At 36.7% G+C, this 20752-nt stretch overlaps 1 protein-coding gene across 7 annotated transcripts in view; it reads right to left on the bottom strand.

Moving 5' to 3' along the window:
* Positions 1 to 20752, bottom strand: part of LOC136039419 (protein CLEC16A-like) — a 162798-nt gene that overhangs the window by 117894 nt on the left and 24152 nt on the right. For all 7 annotated transcript variants that reach the window (XM_065723151.1, XM_065723149.1, XM_065723153.1 and 4 more), the window contains 2 exons: positions 17944 to 18077; positions 8617 to 8765 (listed from right to left, as the gene is read on the bottom strand). In XM_065723151.1, coding sequence (XP_065579223.1) covers positions 8617 to 8765; positions 17944 to 18077 — 283 coding nt within the window. The remainder of the gene's footprint in view (positions 1 to 8616; positions 8766 to 17943; positions 18078 to 20752) is intronic.

Raw genomic sequence — 20752 nt, 5'->3', positions numbered from 1 at the left:
GAGATTTGCGTTACGAGATCCTTCTAAATATGAAGTCTCATGAAGATCCGATCACTCCTTCGTAAGTTAAAATACTTCATTTTTTCTATTTTTCCGAATTAACCGGCCCCCCACTCCCCCGAGATAGTCAAATTGGGAAAACGATTATTTATAATTTAATCTGGTCTGGTCCCTGATATGCCTACCAAATTTCATCGTCCTAGCTTACCTGGAAGTGCCTTAAGTAGCAAAACCGGGACCGACAGACTGAGAGAATTTGCGATTGCTACATGTCACTTGGTTAATACCAAGTGCCATAAAAACTAAAAAAAGACAGAAATAAAAAGAAAAAAAAAAGAAAAACTAAAAAATAAAAAAAAATAAAAAAAAGAATAAACTAAAAAAGAAAAAAAAAGAAAAATGAAAAACAAAATGTAATAGAAAAGAACTAAAAAAAGAAAAAAAAACTAAAAAAGAAAAAAGAAAAAAAAAACTAAAAAAGAAAAAAAACAAAAAAAAGAAAAACTAAGAAAAGATAAAAAAAAACACCAAAAACTAAAAAATTCTGCTTCCTAATTAAAAGGTTGTAGGTTCAAATCCTGGTCTTGCAAAGAATGGGGTTCATATTAAGATTTATTTAATTTTTTTCCCTCTATTGCTTGAATGTCCCAAACATGCTGTCTTGTTTTGTTTTTTAAAAAGGTTTCTGTTACACTATTTACAATAAAAACAAGAGCTAAGAGCTCATATGGCACTTGTGACGAGGTTAGAAGAGCCAAGAGCTCATATGGTATGAGTTCTGGCAAAATTCTAAGAATCAATAGATTGCTTTAAAAGGAAAATCAGAAGCTTAATGCAGGTCAGGATTTAAAATAAGAGTTCTGAGTCACGAGGTCCTTCTAAATATAAAAATTCATTAAGATCTGATCACCCACTCGTAAGTTAAAAATGCCTCAATTTTTCTAATTTTTCCTCTCCTTCCGTCCCCAGACGGTCGAATCGGGAAAAACGATTTTATCAAGTCAATTTGTGCAGCTCAATAACACGCCTACCAATTTTCATCGTCCTAGCACGTCCAGAAGCACCAAACTCGCCATAGCACTGACCCGATGAGTTTCATCCCGAGCCCTCGAATCTAAGCGTTTTCCAAGATTTCTGCGCCCCTCCCCCAATGACACTGGATCCGATCGAGATTTAAAATAAGAGATCTGAAATACGAGGTCCTTCTAAATATGAAATTTCGTTAAGATCCAATCACTCCTTCGTAAGTTAAAAATACCTCACTTTTTCTCATTTTGTAAAATTAACCTCCCCCCCCCGAACTACCCCAAAGAGAGCAGATCCGTTCCGGTTATGTAAATCACGTATCTAGGACTTTTGCTTATTTTCCCACCAAGTTTCATCCCGAGCCCTCGAATCTACGTGTTTTGTAAGATTTTAGGTCCCCCCCCCAACTCCCCTCAATGTCACCGGATCTAGTCGGGGTTTAAAATAAGAGCTCTGAAACACGATATCATGCTAAACACCAAATTTCATTAAGATCCGATCACTCCTTCGTAAGTTAAAATACCAAATTTTTCTAATTTTTTGGAAGTAACCCTCCGCCCAACTCCTCCAAAGAGAGCAGATCCTGGGCTGTACCTGATTCCTCGGCACGCATTCTTTTGTCATTGTCTCTTTGAGCCGCAAGCCTGTTTTCACGTTGTACTTGTGATTCCTCGGCATGATTTTTTCGGTAATTTCTCTTTGAACGCAAGCCTGTTTTCAGGTTGCTCTTGTGATTCCTCGGCACGCTTTCTTTTGGTAATTTCTCTTTGAGCCGCAAGTCTGTTTTCACGTTGCTCTTGTGATTCCTCGGCACGATCTTTTTTTGGTAATTTCTCTTTGAGCCACAAGCCTGTTTTCACGTTGTTCTTGTGATTCCTCGGCACGCTTTCTTTTCTTACTTTCTCTTTTAGCCCCAAGCCTTTTGGCATTATCTCTTATATTTTTAACTACGAAAAACTTGCGAATATACAACATTCTTTGCTGTCCCATTGTATGTCCATATAAATAGATTGTCAGGTTTACCAACTCTTGAACATGCAACATAATAATTGTCCATGGGAAAACAATCCATATTCAGATCTATACCGCATTTTTCTAACGATAACTTGAGCTTTGTTGATGGTGATTGCTAATCGAACATTCCCTGTGTCCCCGTCGTCATTTATATATCCCCCTGTGCCCCCGGCGTCCCCGTCGTAGTTGTGTCCCTGTGTCCTGGTCGTCATTTATATTCCCTGTGTCCCGGTCGTCATTTGTGTCCCGGTATCCCAGTCTGTGATTTCTCTTTGAGTGTCCCGGTCATCATTTATATTCCCTGCGTCCCGGTCGTCATTTGTGTCCCGGTGTCCCGGTCTGTAGTGTCATCTTATAATGACGTCATATACAAAGCCTTATATACTTATAATGACGTCAAATGCGAGCCCACAAACAAACAAACATGCATATATACAATTGGGCCAGTGCGATGCTGGATGTACTCAGTGGAATGGCAAAAACGAGGATTGCAACACACACATATACTAATCTGGCTATATGATAAAATTACTTCTAATGAAATTGACGATGTGATTTCCCCTGAAATTCCTGATGAAAATCAAGATAAGGGCATATATGATATTGTGGTAAAAAATATGATACATGGACCTTGCGGTGCACTGAACGAAAAATCACCATGCATGACCAAAGGAAGGTGCACAAAGCAATATCCTCGACTTTTAGTACCCAACACAATTACTGGCAATGATGGTTACACACAATATAGAAGAAGATCTACTAAACATGGCGGTTAAACAGCAATAATAAAGAAGCATAACGGTACCACCATCGAAGTAGATAATCAGTGGGTTGTTCCATATTCACCTTTATTGTCGGTGATGTCGACGAAATCGTACAATATCAGGCTGGAAGATACATAAACAGTAATGAAGCTGTTTGGCGAATTCTTTCATTTCCGATACATGAACGAAGTCCAGCTGTTATTCACTTAGCGGTACATTTACAGAATGGTCAACGTGTTTATTTTTCGAAATCCCAAGTGCAACAAAGAGCCCTGAATCCACCGGATACAACTTTAACTGCTTTCTTCTCGTTATGTCAAAATGATTCTTTTGCAAAAAAACTGTTGTATACTTAAGTTCCTTCGTATTACACGTGGAATGATAAAAAGAAATCATTTAAACGTCGAAAACAGGGTAAGTCAGTCGACGGCCAACCTACCATCTTGAAAGATACAACGATAGGAATACTCTACACCATTCACCCCACTCAACATGAATGCTTCTTTCTCCGCCTTCTTTTGGTGAATGTACCCGGTCCGACGTCCTTTGAGTGTTTGAGAACTGTAAACGGTGCTATACATGACACTTACCGTAGTACATGCCAAGCTCTGAATTTATTGGAGAATGACCAAGACTGGGATAACTGCTTCAATGACGCGTGCAAAACGTCAACTTCAAGTCAAATTCGTACATTGTTTGGAATCATACTAACAACTTGCTCTCCTTCAGCTCCTACAGAGTTATGGGAAAAATATAAATCGAAAATGGCCGAGGATATACTCCATTGAAAACGGTTAGAGACGTCAGATATGACTTTTGATTTTGCCTCAGAAATTTTTAACTACAGTTTAGTTATTATTGAAGATTTGTGCTTATGTATGGCAAACAAACCTCTTCAAGATTTGGGAATGCCTTCACTAAATCGTAACGCTGCTGTTTCGACATGTGTAGAATTGGATCGTGAACGAAGTTACAACACGAGTGATCTATTGTCGTACGTACAAAATAATATTTCTAAGTTAACGTCTAAGGAAAAGGACATTTATGATAAGATAATACATTGTGTCGGTAACAACGTTGGAGAAATCTTCTTTTTGGATGCGGCAGGAGGTACTGGTAAAAAGTTTGTGATGAAATTGATTCTGGCATCAATTCGATCAAAAAATGACATAGCGTTGGCAATTGCGTCGTCCGAAACAGCCGCAACGCTGCTGCCTGGTGGAAGAACTGCTCATTCCGCTTTGAAATTGCCTTTGAATTTGCATTCTACAGAAACACCCAAGTATTGCATTGCAGCAATGCACTTATTAAAAGGGGCGAGTGCACAATGGCAAAAAACAACAATGGAAATACAAATGGAAACAACAAATATGTAAACAATGGGCAACTTACATAACTTACTGACCATTCTCTAGGGACTGTGGGGGTTATTTATTTCCCAGAGGCATAGTTATTGGACCTTTCGACTATTATATCAAACTTTGAACGGATGTGAAATGGAAGGGCAGCTAGAAAAGGCGTGGGAAGGGGCAAAAAATGGGAGTCATCCATACATAGTCTTCTAGGTGCCAGGTGAGGCGTCCTCGTCTGGTCCCGTTACAAGTACAAGTATCACACCTTCACGTTTTGGATGACGGAGCTCTTCTTTATAAGTTTCAGTGGATGATTGGAAGCAGCTTCTCAATGATGTTCGACCAGTATTTGATATTTATCGAAACGCGGTGCCAACACCCTACAGAGGTTTTTGACAAATATGATGGAGAACATGCAACAAAAGACCAGACACAAAGTAGATATGCGAAATTAAAAGAAGAGATGTGCTCTTTACTGCAGACCTTCAAATACCCAAGGACGAATTTACATACAATAAAAAAATTAGGCGATGTTTATCAGCATGTTCGGTAAAAGCTTATACGAAAGGGGGACCGAAGTCATTCACGGAGAGGGCGACACGTATGTGAAGATCGTTAAAACCACTGTTGAGAAGTGTGGTATTCTTCCAATTGTACTAGTTGGTTGGTGATGATACTGACTTAATCGTTCTTTTATTGTTTCCTGCCAATAGCGATTCTAACAAGATATATTATTCTCCACAAGCGAAACAAAGCAATACAGTTGTCGCGTGGCACATACACATGATGAAAACTAGCTTGGGAATAAAATTGTGCAATACCATATTTTTCTACCATGCATTACTTGGCTACGACACCAATTCACGCATTCATGGTGTTGGAAAAGGAAATTCTATAGGCATATTTAAGGAAAACAAGGAGTTCCGAAAAAGTTCCCAAGTTCTCTTAAGGCGAAATTTAAAAATATTAATTTGTCCACCCTCGGGACCTGCCACACACACGTGCATCTGCAAAGTTTCACTCGCTGCGTGTCTATCATCAACTCTAAAATTGGAGTGAAAATAGCAGTATTGGCCCTCTTCAGTGGGGATTTAGGTGCAAAGAAACAGTCTTGGTTCTGAAAATTACTCATTTATCTCCAGCTCCATTGCAGCTTCTGAGTGTTGTGGAGTGCTACTCAAAGCAAATAGCTATGACTCAGAAAGATGCTCACGCAAGAAGTCAAGTCTGGATTGCTCTATAGCTTGTAAATCATGCAGAAAGATCTCCTGCCAGAATGCCATGAGCCTGAAGACAATGATACTGCCTTTAATGTCAACGATTATTGAAAGTTTTCTCTTTTTATGTTTGACAAGGGGGAAATAATTGAACGGGAAAAAGTTATCTAGTTCATTCCTAAACATTTATACTAATCGATTTTGCTACATTATCAATGAGCCATACTTTCTTTATCTTGAATATTTGGAATATTTTAGTTTTTTTAGCAGAGTATTCGATTAAGTTGTTTTCTCCACCTTAGTTCTGTCTATTCAAACTTAAAAAAGCTTTTCTCCACTTAGAGTTTCAGCATAAGGTAGCCGATTCTACAGAAGAGGCATGTAATTTATATTCCTTAGTATTCCAACTATAGTTGATTTATAGCTTATAGATCTTTTTCTTTTTCTTTTTTGTTATATACGATGAAGCAAACCCTAGAAAGGATTCCTTACTCACTAGAATAGAATAACTTGTTGATTTTCGGACTGAACCCCTCTCACATCAAACTCTAAAGGGGAATTTGGAAAAATATCCCTGTGATACTGGTGATGAACCTTTTGACTTTCATTTCCATTTTCTATGACCTCAATAACCCAATAGAAGACATCCCTTTCTATGTATTATCAAAAATGAATTTTTTATATTTTGCCCCCTCCTACGTATTTTAAGGGGGAGTTTGACCCTTTTGCCTCAGGGTAGTGATGCCAATTTTTGATATTATAATCAGCTCATTTGTGTCTATTGAAAGGTATTAAAATCATTTTTGTTGCAATTTATTCATGGTCTAACCCAATTTTTCCTCTGCTAAAGGCCCATTGACTCCATATCATAAGAAAAAAAAAGAAGGCGGGTTCAGATTGATTGTACTTCACTATACAAGACACACAAGGATGATACAGTTGAGACTGGTTTACCACCTTTTCTTTTTTCTCCTTGAGAACCAAGAATCCATTGCTGCCTGGTGGAAATACTACCTGTCCATTATATTTTTAGCTGATTATTGAATTTATTACTTGGCATTTTCATAACTGCATACATTTGGTCATCTGACAATTTACATAAATTACTAAAATTGATTATAACGCAGAAGCGTTTAAAAAAACCAGTTTCTTTTATAGTTGATTGAGCCGTAAAACATGTTTGGGACCAACTATCCACCTACCACTTATTGAATTTAATTGCTAATTTCTGCTGGAACAAAGTCGTACTTTTACAATAAATGGATTGCAAATGACCAAACTCATCAAGACTAAGAGGAATCCGGAGCATTTTATCCAGGTAAAGTACAGTAAACCTATGCTCCAAATACAAGTGATAAAGAAAATTTTCTGACACTTTGACTTAACTGTCTACATCTCGTCGACTCGTGGGAATAGTAGAAAAATCCTCCGCTTTGAGTTGAAGAGGGAGAGGGAAGCAATAAGAAAGTCTTTTATGTCTTTCTTACCCGTTAATAATTAAACAAACGAAAGATAAATCTCAAAGGAATGTAAAGAGGCACGTTCAATCTATTCAAATTACCCCAAACAATTGTAAGAGGGAGACTGCCGGCCCACTAAGCCCTACCCCCTCTACTCGTCAGGCTGAAGTTTAACTTCGGCTTTATTCAGTACATGATCACTATCTATAACATGTTGATATCTATAGGTAAGAACTGAGGGATTAGAGGGGGAGGTTGTATTTTCATTTGTTTTATTTGTACGTGGAAAGGCAGGGTGATCTAAGAAATTATGAATAAATCTTATCTAATCACTTGGTTAACTAGGATTAAAAAGGATGCCCTATGGTAGCATGGTGGATTGAAGCTTTGGTTGGCAATACAAGGCTTGAGAATCCATTCCCACTGCTGAAATGTTGTATGACAGGCTTGCTATATGTCCCTTTAAAAGGGATCCAGCAGCTGAGTCGTCGATGGCGTCATCAATGACTCTGGATGATCTTTAACCTTAACAGACGTAACAAAATTCACATCTGGAAATTCAATTATACATAACGAAATGTAATTCTATTTATTGAGACCAAAAAGGTAAATTAAAATGTGCATTAATTCAGCTTAATAATTAAAAGAAAGTCAGGCATACAAATAATAATATTTTGACAAATTATTTTCTTTCCGCACCGTAATTTATTCTATGCTATTCTCACTGCCAATAATTCCAAAATTTAATCTAAAACATGTCAAAATGCGGAGTAACAAATAATTTGACACCACAATGCTACGTATGGATATCCCCGAATATACACGAATGGGACGAGAAGATGTCGCAAGGTAAGGACACGGCATTAGACTTTACAGTCCATACCGGCGGTGCTGATCTCCGTTTCTTGGCCCTTCAGCCAGGAAGTGCAATGGGGGGTTGGGGGCCAGCCATCCTGTGCTTTCGCACACCCTTCCTGTTTACCTTCCCCAGATTTCTCCAGGTACCCATTTAGAGCTGGGTCGACTCTGGCTAAGCTTACAGAGTCACGCCGCTGACCCCTGTCCCAAACTGAAGATTTGGGTACACCGGGATTCGAACCCGAGTCCTTTCAGACAAAGGATCCTGAATCCAGCGCACCAATCCGCAAGGTAAGATTTAGGGGATATCGCAACTTCTTGGGAGGGCGTAAAGAGGGAAGCTTTGAACAGATTGGGATAAAGGAGGAGTGTGTGTAGCTGTGTTGGCCCAAGGCAGCTAGGTGTTGCAGTAAGCTGTTAACAGCAGTAGCAGTATACTAGCTGGTAAGTGAAACACGGCGATTATCTCATATAAATTTTTGGCTGGTATATAAAGCTTCTTGAGCACAAAAAAGAAATAGGAATTTAAAGAACATAGGTTCAAGAGGCTCATACTTGTCCGGGGAGCACAAAACTGATACTAAAATATTCATGCTAAATTTCAAAAAGACACAACATTCAACGATAAAAGAAAAAGAAAATATTAAAAGCGGCTATTGAAACCAAATACGACTCCTGTTAGAACTTAAACCAAATATATCTGAATAATCTTACAATTATCTTATTTCAATTTAATTTACCAAACAATCATATAGCCAACTGAAGCAAACATCAATCTTCTAGGATTCAAAGTCGGTGTTCCTTTTTTTTTTCAGAATAAGAAATCAAAAAGAATCAGGCACTATCAGAAAAAATGAGCCTAGAAACTAAATTTGAAATTATTCTTAAATCCTTAGAAAAATCAAAGATAAAAAAAAAATCATACCTCATTATAGAAAAAGTGTATCGTATGAGGATTGAGCTTTAACGAGAGGGTTTTAAGGAACGAAATGTAGTATGCCATCACTTCCTCATCTGAGAAGTCAAATTTATGAACTATTATAGAATTGACATGATTGTTGGACAAGAGGTAATCTGCAAAATACAAAAATTCAACCAAAAATTTAGAAACTCTTGATAATAAATACTACCAAAACATTAAAAAGTAGAAAAGCAATCATGATGAAATGAAGGATCCAGTAGCGAAGGCTATATTTGAATAGCTGAGTTTTTACTGAAGCAATTGCATTTACATAACTAGGGGGATTTGGAGACAAAAAGGTCAGCAACCCGCTAGTCAATTAGCCCCTCTATGAAATTCCTAGGAAATTACATGCGTAATTTTGTAACAACAATTAAAAATTAATTGTTGTTGTCATAAACTATATTAAAGATAAATGCTTCATAATTTGCGTATCTTTTATTAAACAAAGTCTATATTAACACGCTACTGTCAAAATTGCGTTATTTTACATCTTCGCAAAATCAATTGTGACGAGTTACTAGACTGGATGCAAAACTTAATATTTTTATGTACTAGTAATTGTTTGCTATAATGATAAAAATAAACAATTTAAGAAAATTGAAATTGAAGAAATGTAAAGAAATATAAAAAGAAGAAATATAAAATGTAAAATGTAAACCGGACCCAAAATCAAGAGCAGTAGAATGATTTAAACACATTCTAGATGTTAGCTTTCGGTGACTTATCGTTAGGGTTTCATATAAGACTCGTCTGCTCCAACTTCTTTGTTTCATACAAATAAATTATACATTATTTATAATAAAAAAGAAGTTTTTTCACATAAAAGTTAAGAGCAACTTTAAGATCTATACGAACAAAATCAGAAAGGGCTACAAACCTCCCCCCTCCCACTCGTTACGATAAATTTTACCTTATACTTGTCTAAAAATAAATTGTAGTTTGTTTGTTGTTTTTTTTTGTTTTGTTTTTTTTACTTTGGATAGATACATGGACGATCTTTTTGAAGAATTAAATAAAAAAAACAAGTTTTTTTAACTGAAAGTAAGAAGCAAAATTAAAACTTAAAAGAAACAGAAATTACTTCGTATATGAAAGGGGCTGCTTCCTCACCAACGCCCCAATCTTTACGCTAAAGTTTGACTCTTTCTCTCAACCCTTCTTTTTGAAACAGTAAAAACTTTAGCGCAAAGAGCGGGGTGTTGGTGAGGAAGCAGCCCCTTTCATATACGAAGTAATTTCTGTTCGTTTTAAGTTTTAATTTTGCTCCTTACTTTCAGTTAAAAAAACTTGTTTTTTTATTTAATTTCTGAACGTTTTTCAATCAATGCATGTTTTGATTTTGGCTCTCCGCAGAGGAATAATTAAAACGAAATTTGCATATTTTTTTTTTTTGCTAAATGGCTTTCTCATAATTTTGATCGAATGATTTTGAGAAAAAAGAGCGGGGGAGGAAGCCAAGTTGCCCTCCGATTTTTTGGTTAATTAAGATAAAGGCAACTAGAACTTTTAATTTTTTACGAATCTTTTTTTTAGTAAAAGATATACGTAACTTATAAATTAGCTTACGTAAAGAAGTTCTGTATTCTCATGTTTTTATTACATATATGAGGGGGTTCGCCCCCTCGTCAGTACCTCGCTCTTTACACTAAAGCTTAAATTTTGTCCCAATTCATTAAGAATGACCCCTGAATCACAAAAGCCGTAGAACAAATAGTTGAAATTACTAAAAATACTTTAGCGTAAAGAGCGGGATATTAGGAGGAGGTGAGCCCCTCATATGGGTAATAATTTCTGTTCGTTTTAAGTTTTAATGCTGCTCTTTACTTCCAGCTGGAAAAAACTTTTTCATATTTATTTTGTCATTGTTTTTTTTTAAATAATGCTAGTAAATCCTGCACTCCCTTCATGGAAATTTTCTTCCACCATGACAAATTCCTCGATGGAAAGTTCCCCCAGCCTATCCCCCTATTCTCAACCCCTCCCCCAACCAAAAAATCCTACTGAAAACGCCTGCACACTTCCCAATAACCATTACTATATGTAAGCACTAGTCAAAGTTTGTAACTTGTAGCCCCTCCCACGGGGACTGTGGGGGAGTAAGTCATCCCCAAAGACATAGTTATAAGGTTTTTAGACTACCCTCAATAAAATGGGTATCTCAGAATTTTGATCCGTTGACTTTGGGAAAATAATTAGCGTGGGAGGGGGCCCAGGTGCCATCCAATTTTTTTGGTCACTTAAAAAGGGCACTAGAACTTTTCATTTCCGTTAGAATGAGCCCTCTCGCAACATTCTAGGACAACTGGGTCGATACGATCACCCCTGGGGGAAAGAAAAAAAACAAACAAACAAACAAACAAATAAACACGCATCCGTGATCTGCCTTCTGGCAAAAAATAGAAAATTCCACATTTTTGTAGATAGGAGCTTGAAACTTCTACAGTAGGGTTCTCTGAGACGCTGAATCTGATGGTGTGATTTTCGTTAAAATTCTATGACTTTTATGGGGTGTTTTCCCCTATTTTCTAAAATAACGCAAATTTTCTCAGGCTCGTAACTTTTGATGGGTAAGACTAAACTTGATGAAACTTACATATTTAAAATCAGCATTAAAATGCAATTCTTTTGATGTAGCTATTGGTATCAAAATTCCATTTTTTAGAGTTTTGATTACAATTGAGCCGGGTCGCTCCTTACTACAGTTCGTTACCACGAACTGTTTGACAATAGGAAAAGAGATCATCGCTCATACACGGAGAGGACAAAAACTATGGGGAGCTTTATGGCAAGATAGAGGGGAAGATCTGTAAATGTACCCCAAAAAAGGATGACCTCGTCACTTAAACAAGTAGTAAAAGTTTCTTAAATTAAATAAATAATCGTTTAGCTAAAATTCACGGATTGCAGCAGTTTATGCATCAGAGCTAACGCTACAGCACTACCTAGGTGAGGAGACATGTGTCGTCAAGGTATTATTTTTTCATTTTTTTCTATCAGGTGGCCACTTCGTGAGGAAGAAGTGGTCATAGAAACTTTGGAAGGGGTTAATTTAGCCATAAAAAAATAAAAGTCTATGGTCCTCTTAACAGTTAAAAGTGATTAGAGGACAATCAGCCACACTCCCATGCCGTTTTCTCTACCCAGGCCCCAAACCACCGAACACAACCAGTCAAAATTTTGGAATATGCATTTTGTTCATAATAGCTGATCAGCCCAGTAAATACGACTCCGGTGACCACGGGGACAAAATTACCCACAGAACTTTTGGAGCAAAAGCCGTAAGTGATGTCTGGAAAACGATAAAGAGGAAAAAAGAAGGGGGGGTCCTTGATCTTGGGTGTGCGATTTTGTCAAAACTTTCAATGATCGTTCTCTGGATCAAAAGAATTCCAAAATTTGTTGAGGGGGGAGGGAGGTTTGAGGGCAAGAGAAACTTCATACCCAGAAAAAATATTTCAGGGGACGCCCCCTCCTCTCCCGAGAAAATATGGGTGGGGGTAAGTAGGGAAAAACAATTTTTCTGATCAGACTGTTAACAGATAAGTTCGGGTGGAAAACGCAGCCACGATTGGTTTTGGTTGTTCAATCATCTAAGAGGTCTTAAGGATCGTTTGCCCGACAAAAAATTTCCCAAGGGCAAACTCTGCAAACGATGCGCGTAATTGAGTCAGCAAAAAGAGGCTATGCAAGTCTTCAGATTATCTGCGATATCTTGTGAGTGGCATAGGGAATGCGGTTGACTTTCAGAACGTAGGCGATGTGTGGGGGCTTAAATGGAACTCAGTTTTTCACTCGAGACATGGCACAAAGTTAAATTGAAATACACAAAGTGTGTACCACCGAAATAGTATACCTGTATTATGCCGGGAACAGTTGGAACTTTCATGTAATGTTGGGGGAATGAAGGGGGAGGATGAGAAGGAACACTTAAATCCTGTGTTGGGGGACATGGAAGAGGCTGAACTTGTAATACTTTTGTTAAGTCCATTGTTAGAAACAAAAAGACTAAAAGACTTGGGACAGATAATAACAGCGCCTTATATTTACAACTACTATTACTACTAACAACGCACCGCAGCACCAAGCCACCTGAGGCCAACACAGCTACGCACGCCCCTCCTCCATTCCAATCTATTCACAACTTCCCTCTTTAAACCCTCCCATTAAGTTTTCATGTACTTTGGATCTTTCTTTATGACATCCTCCAACCCATAAACGGGAGACCTACTTTTTGTTTAGCCCTATACGGTTGGCCAAAAAGGACAATCTTCAGCAATCAGTCATCTTTCATCCGCAAAACGTGCCCTAGCCATCTCTACCTTTCTCATATTATAGCCATAGAAAGCGGGATTGAACCAAACTTTTCGTAGAGCCTACTGTTTGAAATAAGGTCAGTCACCCGGGTACGCAGAACAATCCGTAGGCAATTTCTCTGGAAAACATCTAGCAAATCTCCATCTGCTTTTCGGAGCGCTCATGGTTCAGAGCCATATTTAACCACTGTCATCACTGAAGCTTCCAAAATTCTAATCTTGGTTTGCAGGCTTATCTTCCTTTTCTTTCGAACTTCTTAATTGTGAAAAAACACCCTGAGTCTTGGATGTTCTATTTTTAACATCTTCACTGCTCCCACTGTCTTTACTAATAATACTATCAAAGCAAGAAAAGCTGACCACCTGATCAATCTTTTCATTATCCAACGTCAACTTTTCATCTTCACTTTTTCCTAGTCTCAGGAAATTTTTTCAACGTCTTCTTAACATTAATTTTTAAACCTTTTTTAGCACCCTGAACTCGCAAAAACTCTAAAAGTTCTTTCATTTTGCTCACACTTTCATCTAGGATGCTTAAATCATCAGCATAATGTAAGTCCATGAGAGTTTTTCCTCTCCATTTAATTCCGTGGTCTCCCATTACCATTCATGTGCTCTTAAGACAAAATCCATAAAAATGATTCATATAAAGGGGAATAGAACACAATCCTGCTCAACTCCTGATTCCATACGAAACCAGCAGCTAACCTCATTTCCTACCTTAACCGCAGCAGTATTATTCTTGTACATAGCACTAATCACTTTAACATATTTGTCTAAAAATAGCGACGAAGACCACATTGCCTTTCCATAACAAATACAAAGTTGAAACAATAGGGAAAATCTTTTCAAGACAGTGGAACTCAATTCTGTGAATATTTCGGCCCTATGTCCAAGGGCCGTCTTCAGCACAATACGAGAAAGAGAGAGAAAAAATAATATGTATATATAAATAAACTTGCATTAAAATGCAAAAATTAAAACCAATAATATTAAAAACATTTTTAAAACAGCCCTAGCATCCTTACTTCAACCAAGTTCAACCAGGACATACAACAAACAAATACAAAGTTGAAACAATAGGGAAAACCTTTTCAAGATAGAGGAAATCAATTCTGTGAATATTTCGACCCTATGAGTCATGGTTGAACTTCGTTGAAGTAAGGATGCTAGGACTGTTTAAAAAAAAGTTTTTAACATTATTAGTTTTAATTTTCGCATTTTAATGTAAGTTTATTTATATATACATTTTTTTTCTCTTTTTCTCGTATTGTGCTGAAGACAGCCCTTGGACATAGGGGCGAAATATTCACAGAACTGATTTCCACTGTCTTGAAAAGATTTTCCCTATTGCTTCAACTTTGTATTTGTACGTATTTGTCTGGTATACCATACAAGGATAAGATCTTCGCTAAACCTCTTCTATCTGCAAAATCGAGCGCTTGCTCCTAATCAACAAAACTGAGGACCAGAGGTGTTTGACAGCCCAAGCACTTCTCAATCATTAACCTAAGAGTAAAAATTTGGTCGACACATCCTCTACCTTTTCCAAAACCGGACTGTTCTTCTCTTAAAACTTTGTCTACAGCATCTCTAAATCTAAAAAGCATCATATTAATAAGTAATTTAGTACCTGCAAAGACCAGACTCATGCCTCGATAATTACCACACACACTCTCATCACCTTTCCTATACAGTGGTTTAATTAAGGTTTTGCTTAAATTGCCAGGTACTTCCCCTTTTTGAAAAATAATATTCATAATCTTCAGTAACTTATTTCTAGCCTCAGAATTACCCTATTTAAGAAACTCATTTACCACACCATCAGCACCTGGAGCCTTATTATCTTTTAATCCTTTTAGAATTGTCACTAATTCTTCCTCACGAAATAAATCTTCCTTCACGTCCAAGGGATAACAAACTGTATCCTCTATATTTTTTCCTGCAACTCTTTCTCGGTTTAGCACAGTCTCAAAATGTTCTGCCCGTCTCTCTTTAACTCTTTCCTTATCACTAATTGTGGCCCCGTTTATATCTCTAGCTGGGACAAGTTCGGACTGAGTACTACCTCTCAATTTATCAACATGCCAGTGCAATATTTACTACTATACCTTCTAGCTGCATCTTCTAGATCCTCGGTAATTTAATGAGAATAAGTGTTTATTTTTACTCTTATCCTTTTCTCTAAATAGATATTTCCATTTCCACGTGTCATTCCCAAACACTCCCAGAGAGGATTAATTCGGTCACCCCATTACTCCTAAAATACAACACGCTTATTTGTAGACCTCGCGTCACTCGAAGAGGTTCTTAAGGAGTTTAGGCCTTCGGCCCCCACAAATGAATGGGGTCTTACACCACAAATGGATTAAGGAAACTAAAAAAAAATTGCTTCTTTAACTAATATCCCCCTGCTGAAGATCCACCAGGAACCCTCCCTCTCCCCCCCCCCACACACAGATAGATAATTGAGCAAACACAAAGAAAGTATTACAAATAAAATAAGGAAGAAAAGACAGAATTTCGGAATATTCTACCAATAGTCCAAAATATAGAATAGAATAGTTTTATTTATACAAGCAATCATAGTTTAGAACAAAAGTTCCATCTAGATGGCGCTAGTACTTACAAAGAAAACAAGACAACACGAGACTATAACTTATCAAACACTGACAGGTAACTTTTAATTCAACGAATGACCCTCCTCCTAAGTTTCTAAATAGCGCCTTCAATTTAAAGTGGGTGGGAGCAAAGTTTTGGTATTTTTCCGGCTTTTTTTTTAATACATTTTGAGAGGAAGCAATATTTTTTCCTTCGGCATTGGGATCCCCTTAGCCCAAGTTTCATATAAATTCCAGGCCAATTGGGAAGATTGGACACCTTTTTGAGCCCCCTTTGTTAGAAGAGCGACCAATTTAAAAGAGACAAAGCTTTTGAATAATTTTTTTGTAAATTAGTCTTCCTGGCCAAAGGACTTGCAGCTAAAAGCTTCAAATTGATCAAGATAAAGTTAAGGCTCATTTCCAGGTCCCTAGCTGTGATCCCCTTCTCATCGCAAAATGCTGATGATCTTTTTGAACAGAACAACGATCCCTGAAAGTTTCACGTCACTCCCCCCCCCCTTCCACTATAAAATATATCTAGAAATAATAGACAGTTGGCATAATTTACGGTCCTTATTTCAAGGGCAAAAATAGCGACGACGACCACACTGCCTTTCGATCACAAATAAAGACACAAACTTGGAAAGCAATAAGGAAAATTTTCTCAAGACAGTGGAATTCCATTCGGTGAATATTTCGGCCCCATCTTCAAGGGCGTCCTCAGCACAACAAAAGCAAAAATATATAAGAGAAACATATATTAAAATGTTAACTTTAAAACTAAAAATGTTCTTAAAAACTTTTCAAACAGTCCTAGCATCGTTAATTCAACGAAGTTCAACCAAGACTAATAGATATAGTGAGGTGAGATGATAAGAATCCTTCAAACGAAATAAAAATAGTTAAAAACACGTTTTCAAAACTAATCTTGGTTTTTTGGCAGCAAGCCTTGCAGGCCTTTTTTTTAAAAGGTTTACTGCTATTATTCATTGGCTTAGTGATATATTTCGTTATATTATTTTTAATTAAATTTGTGTATAAAGAATTTAATGAGTAATCCTCTAAGTCCCTATTTAAAGAAATATTATGACGCCTACACGTAACACATAAAAAACACATAGACGAAAAACGCTACGCAAAAAACAAATAAGAAGACATAGACAAAGCACACAAAATACTTTTTGAAAAATCTTCTCTCATTCGTAATGATTTAGGCATAAAACAGGTGGCTTGGGAATCAATTGAAATTAGACTAAAAATAAATCAAAATATTTATTTAAATAGGGACTTGAGGGTTACTCATTAAATCCTTTATACAAAAATTTAATTAAAAATGATATAACAAAATATGTAACTAGGGCAATAGATGATAGTAGTGAGCCCGTTACAAAAAAGGCCAGCAAGGCTTGCTGCCAAAAAACCAAGATTAGCTTTGAAACCGTGTTTTTAACTATTTTTATTTGGTTTGAAGGATTTTCATCTTACCCAGTCCTGGTTGAATTTCGTTGAAGTAATGATGCTATCGCTGTTTCGACAGTTTTTAAAACATTTTTAGTTTTAAAGTTTCTACGGCCACAAAGGGGGGAGGGCTAAGGGGACCTTAAGTTTCTAACGCCACAAAGGGGGAAGGGTTTAGAAGAAGGTAGACCCGCGCCAATACGAAATAAATCATGCTCGTTTTAGGGCTGATTCCTATTCTTTACGTTGATGATGTTAGGGTAGACCAGAAATATTCCAGGAAATCACAGGGCAAAACGGCCACAAGAACAGGGAATTCTATAATACAATACAGAGCTTTTTCAACAGTGGCAAAGATAAAACCAGCCCCATTCTAGGTAGTGGTGTTTATCGAATTCCCTGTTATTGTGGCCGTTTTTATGTCTGAAGAACCCAACAGCAACTAGGGGAGAGGTTATCGGAACACAGGTTCTCAATCGACAAGGCCATGGGGCTACGTCAAAGGCCTGAGGTTTTTTATTCCGCCTTCGCTCAATATTTGTACAACAATCCACATCACTTCAACTGTGAAATGTCATTTAGACTTGTGTTTTATTCAGTTACCCTTTCACCGTTACTAAGAAAGGGTCATCCTATTTTAGTTTTGTGTTTTGTTTTAAGGTTTTTTTTACATTTTTATCAGTTTTACTTTGCAATGAGGACGGCCAAGAGAAGGTCTTGACCGAAATATTTGCATAATTTTTTAACTTTTCCACTGGCTGTTTATTGTCCTCGTTTTCTTCATTTCTTCGCGATTTTATGTTTTAACTGTATAATTCTCATCCTTATATACTTATTACATAAGTATATGTATATTAAATATATACTTAAAATTATATATATAGTAAGCCAGAATTAGCAAAAGAGGGACTTACATAGAGAGGTTTCGTTCCTCATATTTTCAAAGAGGATATTTAGCGTCTGAAGAAGCTGTACACAGACATAGGAACCACATCGCTGATTTAAAATTCGCAGGAAATAGGAGAGCATGTTTTTCTCCAAGAAGAAGCTGAAAATTAAAAAAGAATATTTAATTTATCTAAAATATACCAAAATACAACTGGATTCGGCTAGTCTTGCTGTCACATCACAGCAATGACACAACTTCTTAACACAAGAAGGATTCAAGGCAGTAATCACAATTCCATTTCAGAGTGAAATATCTAAAGCCAAACTGGCCAGCCATAACAAAAACAAAGAGAAATCTCAAGATAAAAGAAAACCAACGTGGCTATGAACAGTAGAAGGAAAAGACAAACTAAAACAGCGCGATTATTTCGCCTGTATAAAACGAGGCGTCTTCAGCGCTACGAGCAAAGATAAAATCTAAACTAACCTAAAATTCAACAAAATCTAAATAATTAAATAAAAAAAGACAAAAATTACATATACAATTGTCACTACTGAAGTGTTCCTTCACAATAGCAACGATTGTATATATAAATAGGCCTACTGGTTTTTATTTCTTGATTGTCAATTTTATTTAATTTTAGGTTAGTTTAGATTTTATCTTTGTTTCTTAGGGTATACAAACACAAAACGCACAAAATGTTCCATACACTTTTTTGGCCTCTAACGTTTTGCATGTTCAAAATGTTTTTTGCTAAAAATTTGGTATATACAAGGACAAACTTGGCCAAAAACTTAGGCAACGACGAATTTAACGGCCTGTCCTCTTCTGGTCTATCAAGTATAGCCATTATTAATGCGTTTTTTGGAGGGGGTAGAACTGAAATTGCAAAAAAAGCACGAGGGAAAAATAATTGACTTTATTTCTGCGCCGAAAAACATTTCGGATTATTGAGCTCTACTGCACAGCTTAATGCACAACTAAAAAGCTGGAGGAGGGCAAATCATTTGACAGACCATCCTTCTACATCCGAAAATTCTTATTGGACCATATCTGAAATGAAGTATTATCTATGATACTGATGCAATAAATAAAATTACTAAAGAGTTAACTAAATTAAAGTTCAAACGCTTATAGCTCTGAATTCTGAATCTTTTCTTTATCCTTCTATAAACTCTTGGAATTCAAGTTTATCAAGTAGCTGGCAGCAAATTCACGAATACTTCAACAAGTTCATTCTATATCTCTGTCTTTAACCTTGTTTTAATAGCCCGTAACTTCCTAAAAGTCTTTTCGTAAATGACTAATGAGAATGACATAGTTAAAAGTATTCCTAGCTAGGATAACAGATGTGTATAGGGCACAAAACTAATTCAATTTCAGTAAGTGTGTAAGCAAACGTCAGGTATTTGTTCCATAATAATAATAATAAATAAGTTGTAGTCTTTGTCCTCATCTCAAAGAAATTCACCAGAGATTAGGAGCAGGGACGTACGCAGGATGGAGAAGCTTTACACCCGTGCTTCCTAAAACCACGATATTTTTACTTTGTCTCCTATAATCTATATAACTATTCTTATTAAACAAACAATGTTTGTATATGTTACCATGAATGTCCGCAAATTAACGAATGTCAACATTCACCAGTGAACGTCCGAAATACCTTTCTTTTTCTCCTTGGATTTAGTCAGCGTTGCCAGTTAACTTTTTCAATTTAATGCAAGATTTGATGATGACAGATTAGAATAAATTAGATTGTGTTAGATTAGCTTAGGTTTGGTTTTTAACTCATTTCAGATATTTAGAACCATATTTAACCTAAACTCACCTAATCTAACCTAACATAACCTAACGGAACCTAACTTTAGCTTTTACCATCATAGCATGCATAAGAAAGAAAAAGGTGACTCACAAAGCTAATTGAATCCAAGCAGAGAAAAAGAAATTTCCAACATTCACCGATGAATGTCAACATTAACCAGATTTTGGACATTCACGGTAACATGTATATGTATATTCATTTCTCTGTAAATATTCTCACGAAAACGGCACTATATTTTTTTCCCAAAAAACTGGCATACTACCATTTTAAGCTTTGAAAAAAACGATCTAGAGATCAAGACTTCAGAAAAATTCGTTTAGGGCCTTAATTGTGAAAAAACAGTTCTCATATGAATAACGTCATAAATGCCCAAACGCCAAACGCCGTCTTTCTTTACACAAGAGTTGATTATAGTAAACCCTGTGAATACTCGCCATGAAGCAATGCTATCACCCATAATAAGGAATTTACACTAGGAAATGTTTACATTTTGATCGAGGATGTCCACAGAAGAACGCGAGGAGGCAGAAGAATCCCCTTCTTGACGAATACCAATTAATGTGAAAGCAAAACTTGTAATAATTAATAGAATGTTGGCCAATAATGAAAGGCTAATTAAGGATCTTTCACAAAAAAAACTCTTAAAGGGCGATATGGGAGCAAAACTCTTTAAAGGTTTAGAGAGCGATATGGGCGCAATCTGTAATTATTATTATTTTTTATTTATTTTTAGACCAGGGCACTTTGTATAGTTGTCTTAAAAACTTTGAAAGGGGATCATTCAATAAGATATTGAAAGTTCTGGTGCCCTTTTAAATAGTCAAAAGTGATTGGAGGGCAACCAGTCCTCCCCCACGCCCATCATTTTCCCAAACACATCCAATCAAAATTTTGAGATAGCCATTTTGTTCAGCATATTTGAAAGGCCCAGCAATTATGTCTTTGGGGATAAAACCCCTCTCCACGTCCTTAGGGCAATGTCTGTGAGTTATACTAGTTGCCCAATGTTAAT

This window comes from Artemia franciscana, chromosome 19 (genome assembly GCF_032884065.1).
Source record: "Artemia franciscana chromosome 19, ASM3288406v1, whole genome shotgun sequence".
In the NCBI taxonomy this organism is placed as follows: domain Eukaryota; kingdom Metazoa; phylum Arthropoda; class Branchiopoda; order Anostraca; family Artemiidae; genus Artemia; species Artemia franciscana.
Note: the sequence above shows the minus strand (reverse complement) of the source record. Positions and strands in the feature narration are given on the sequence as shown.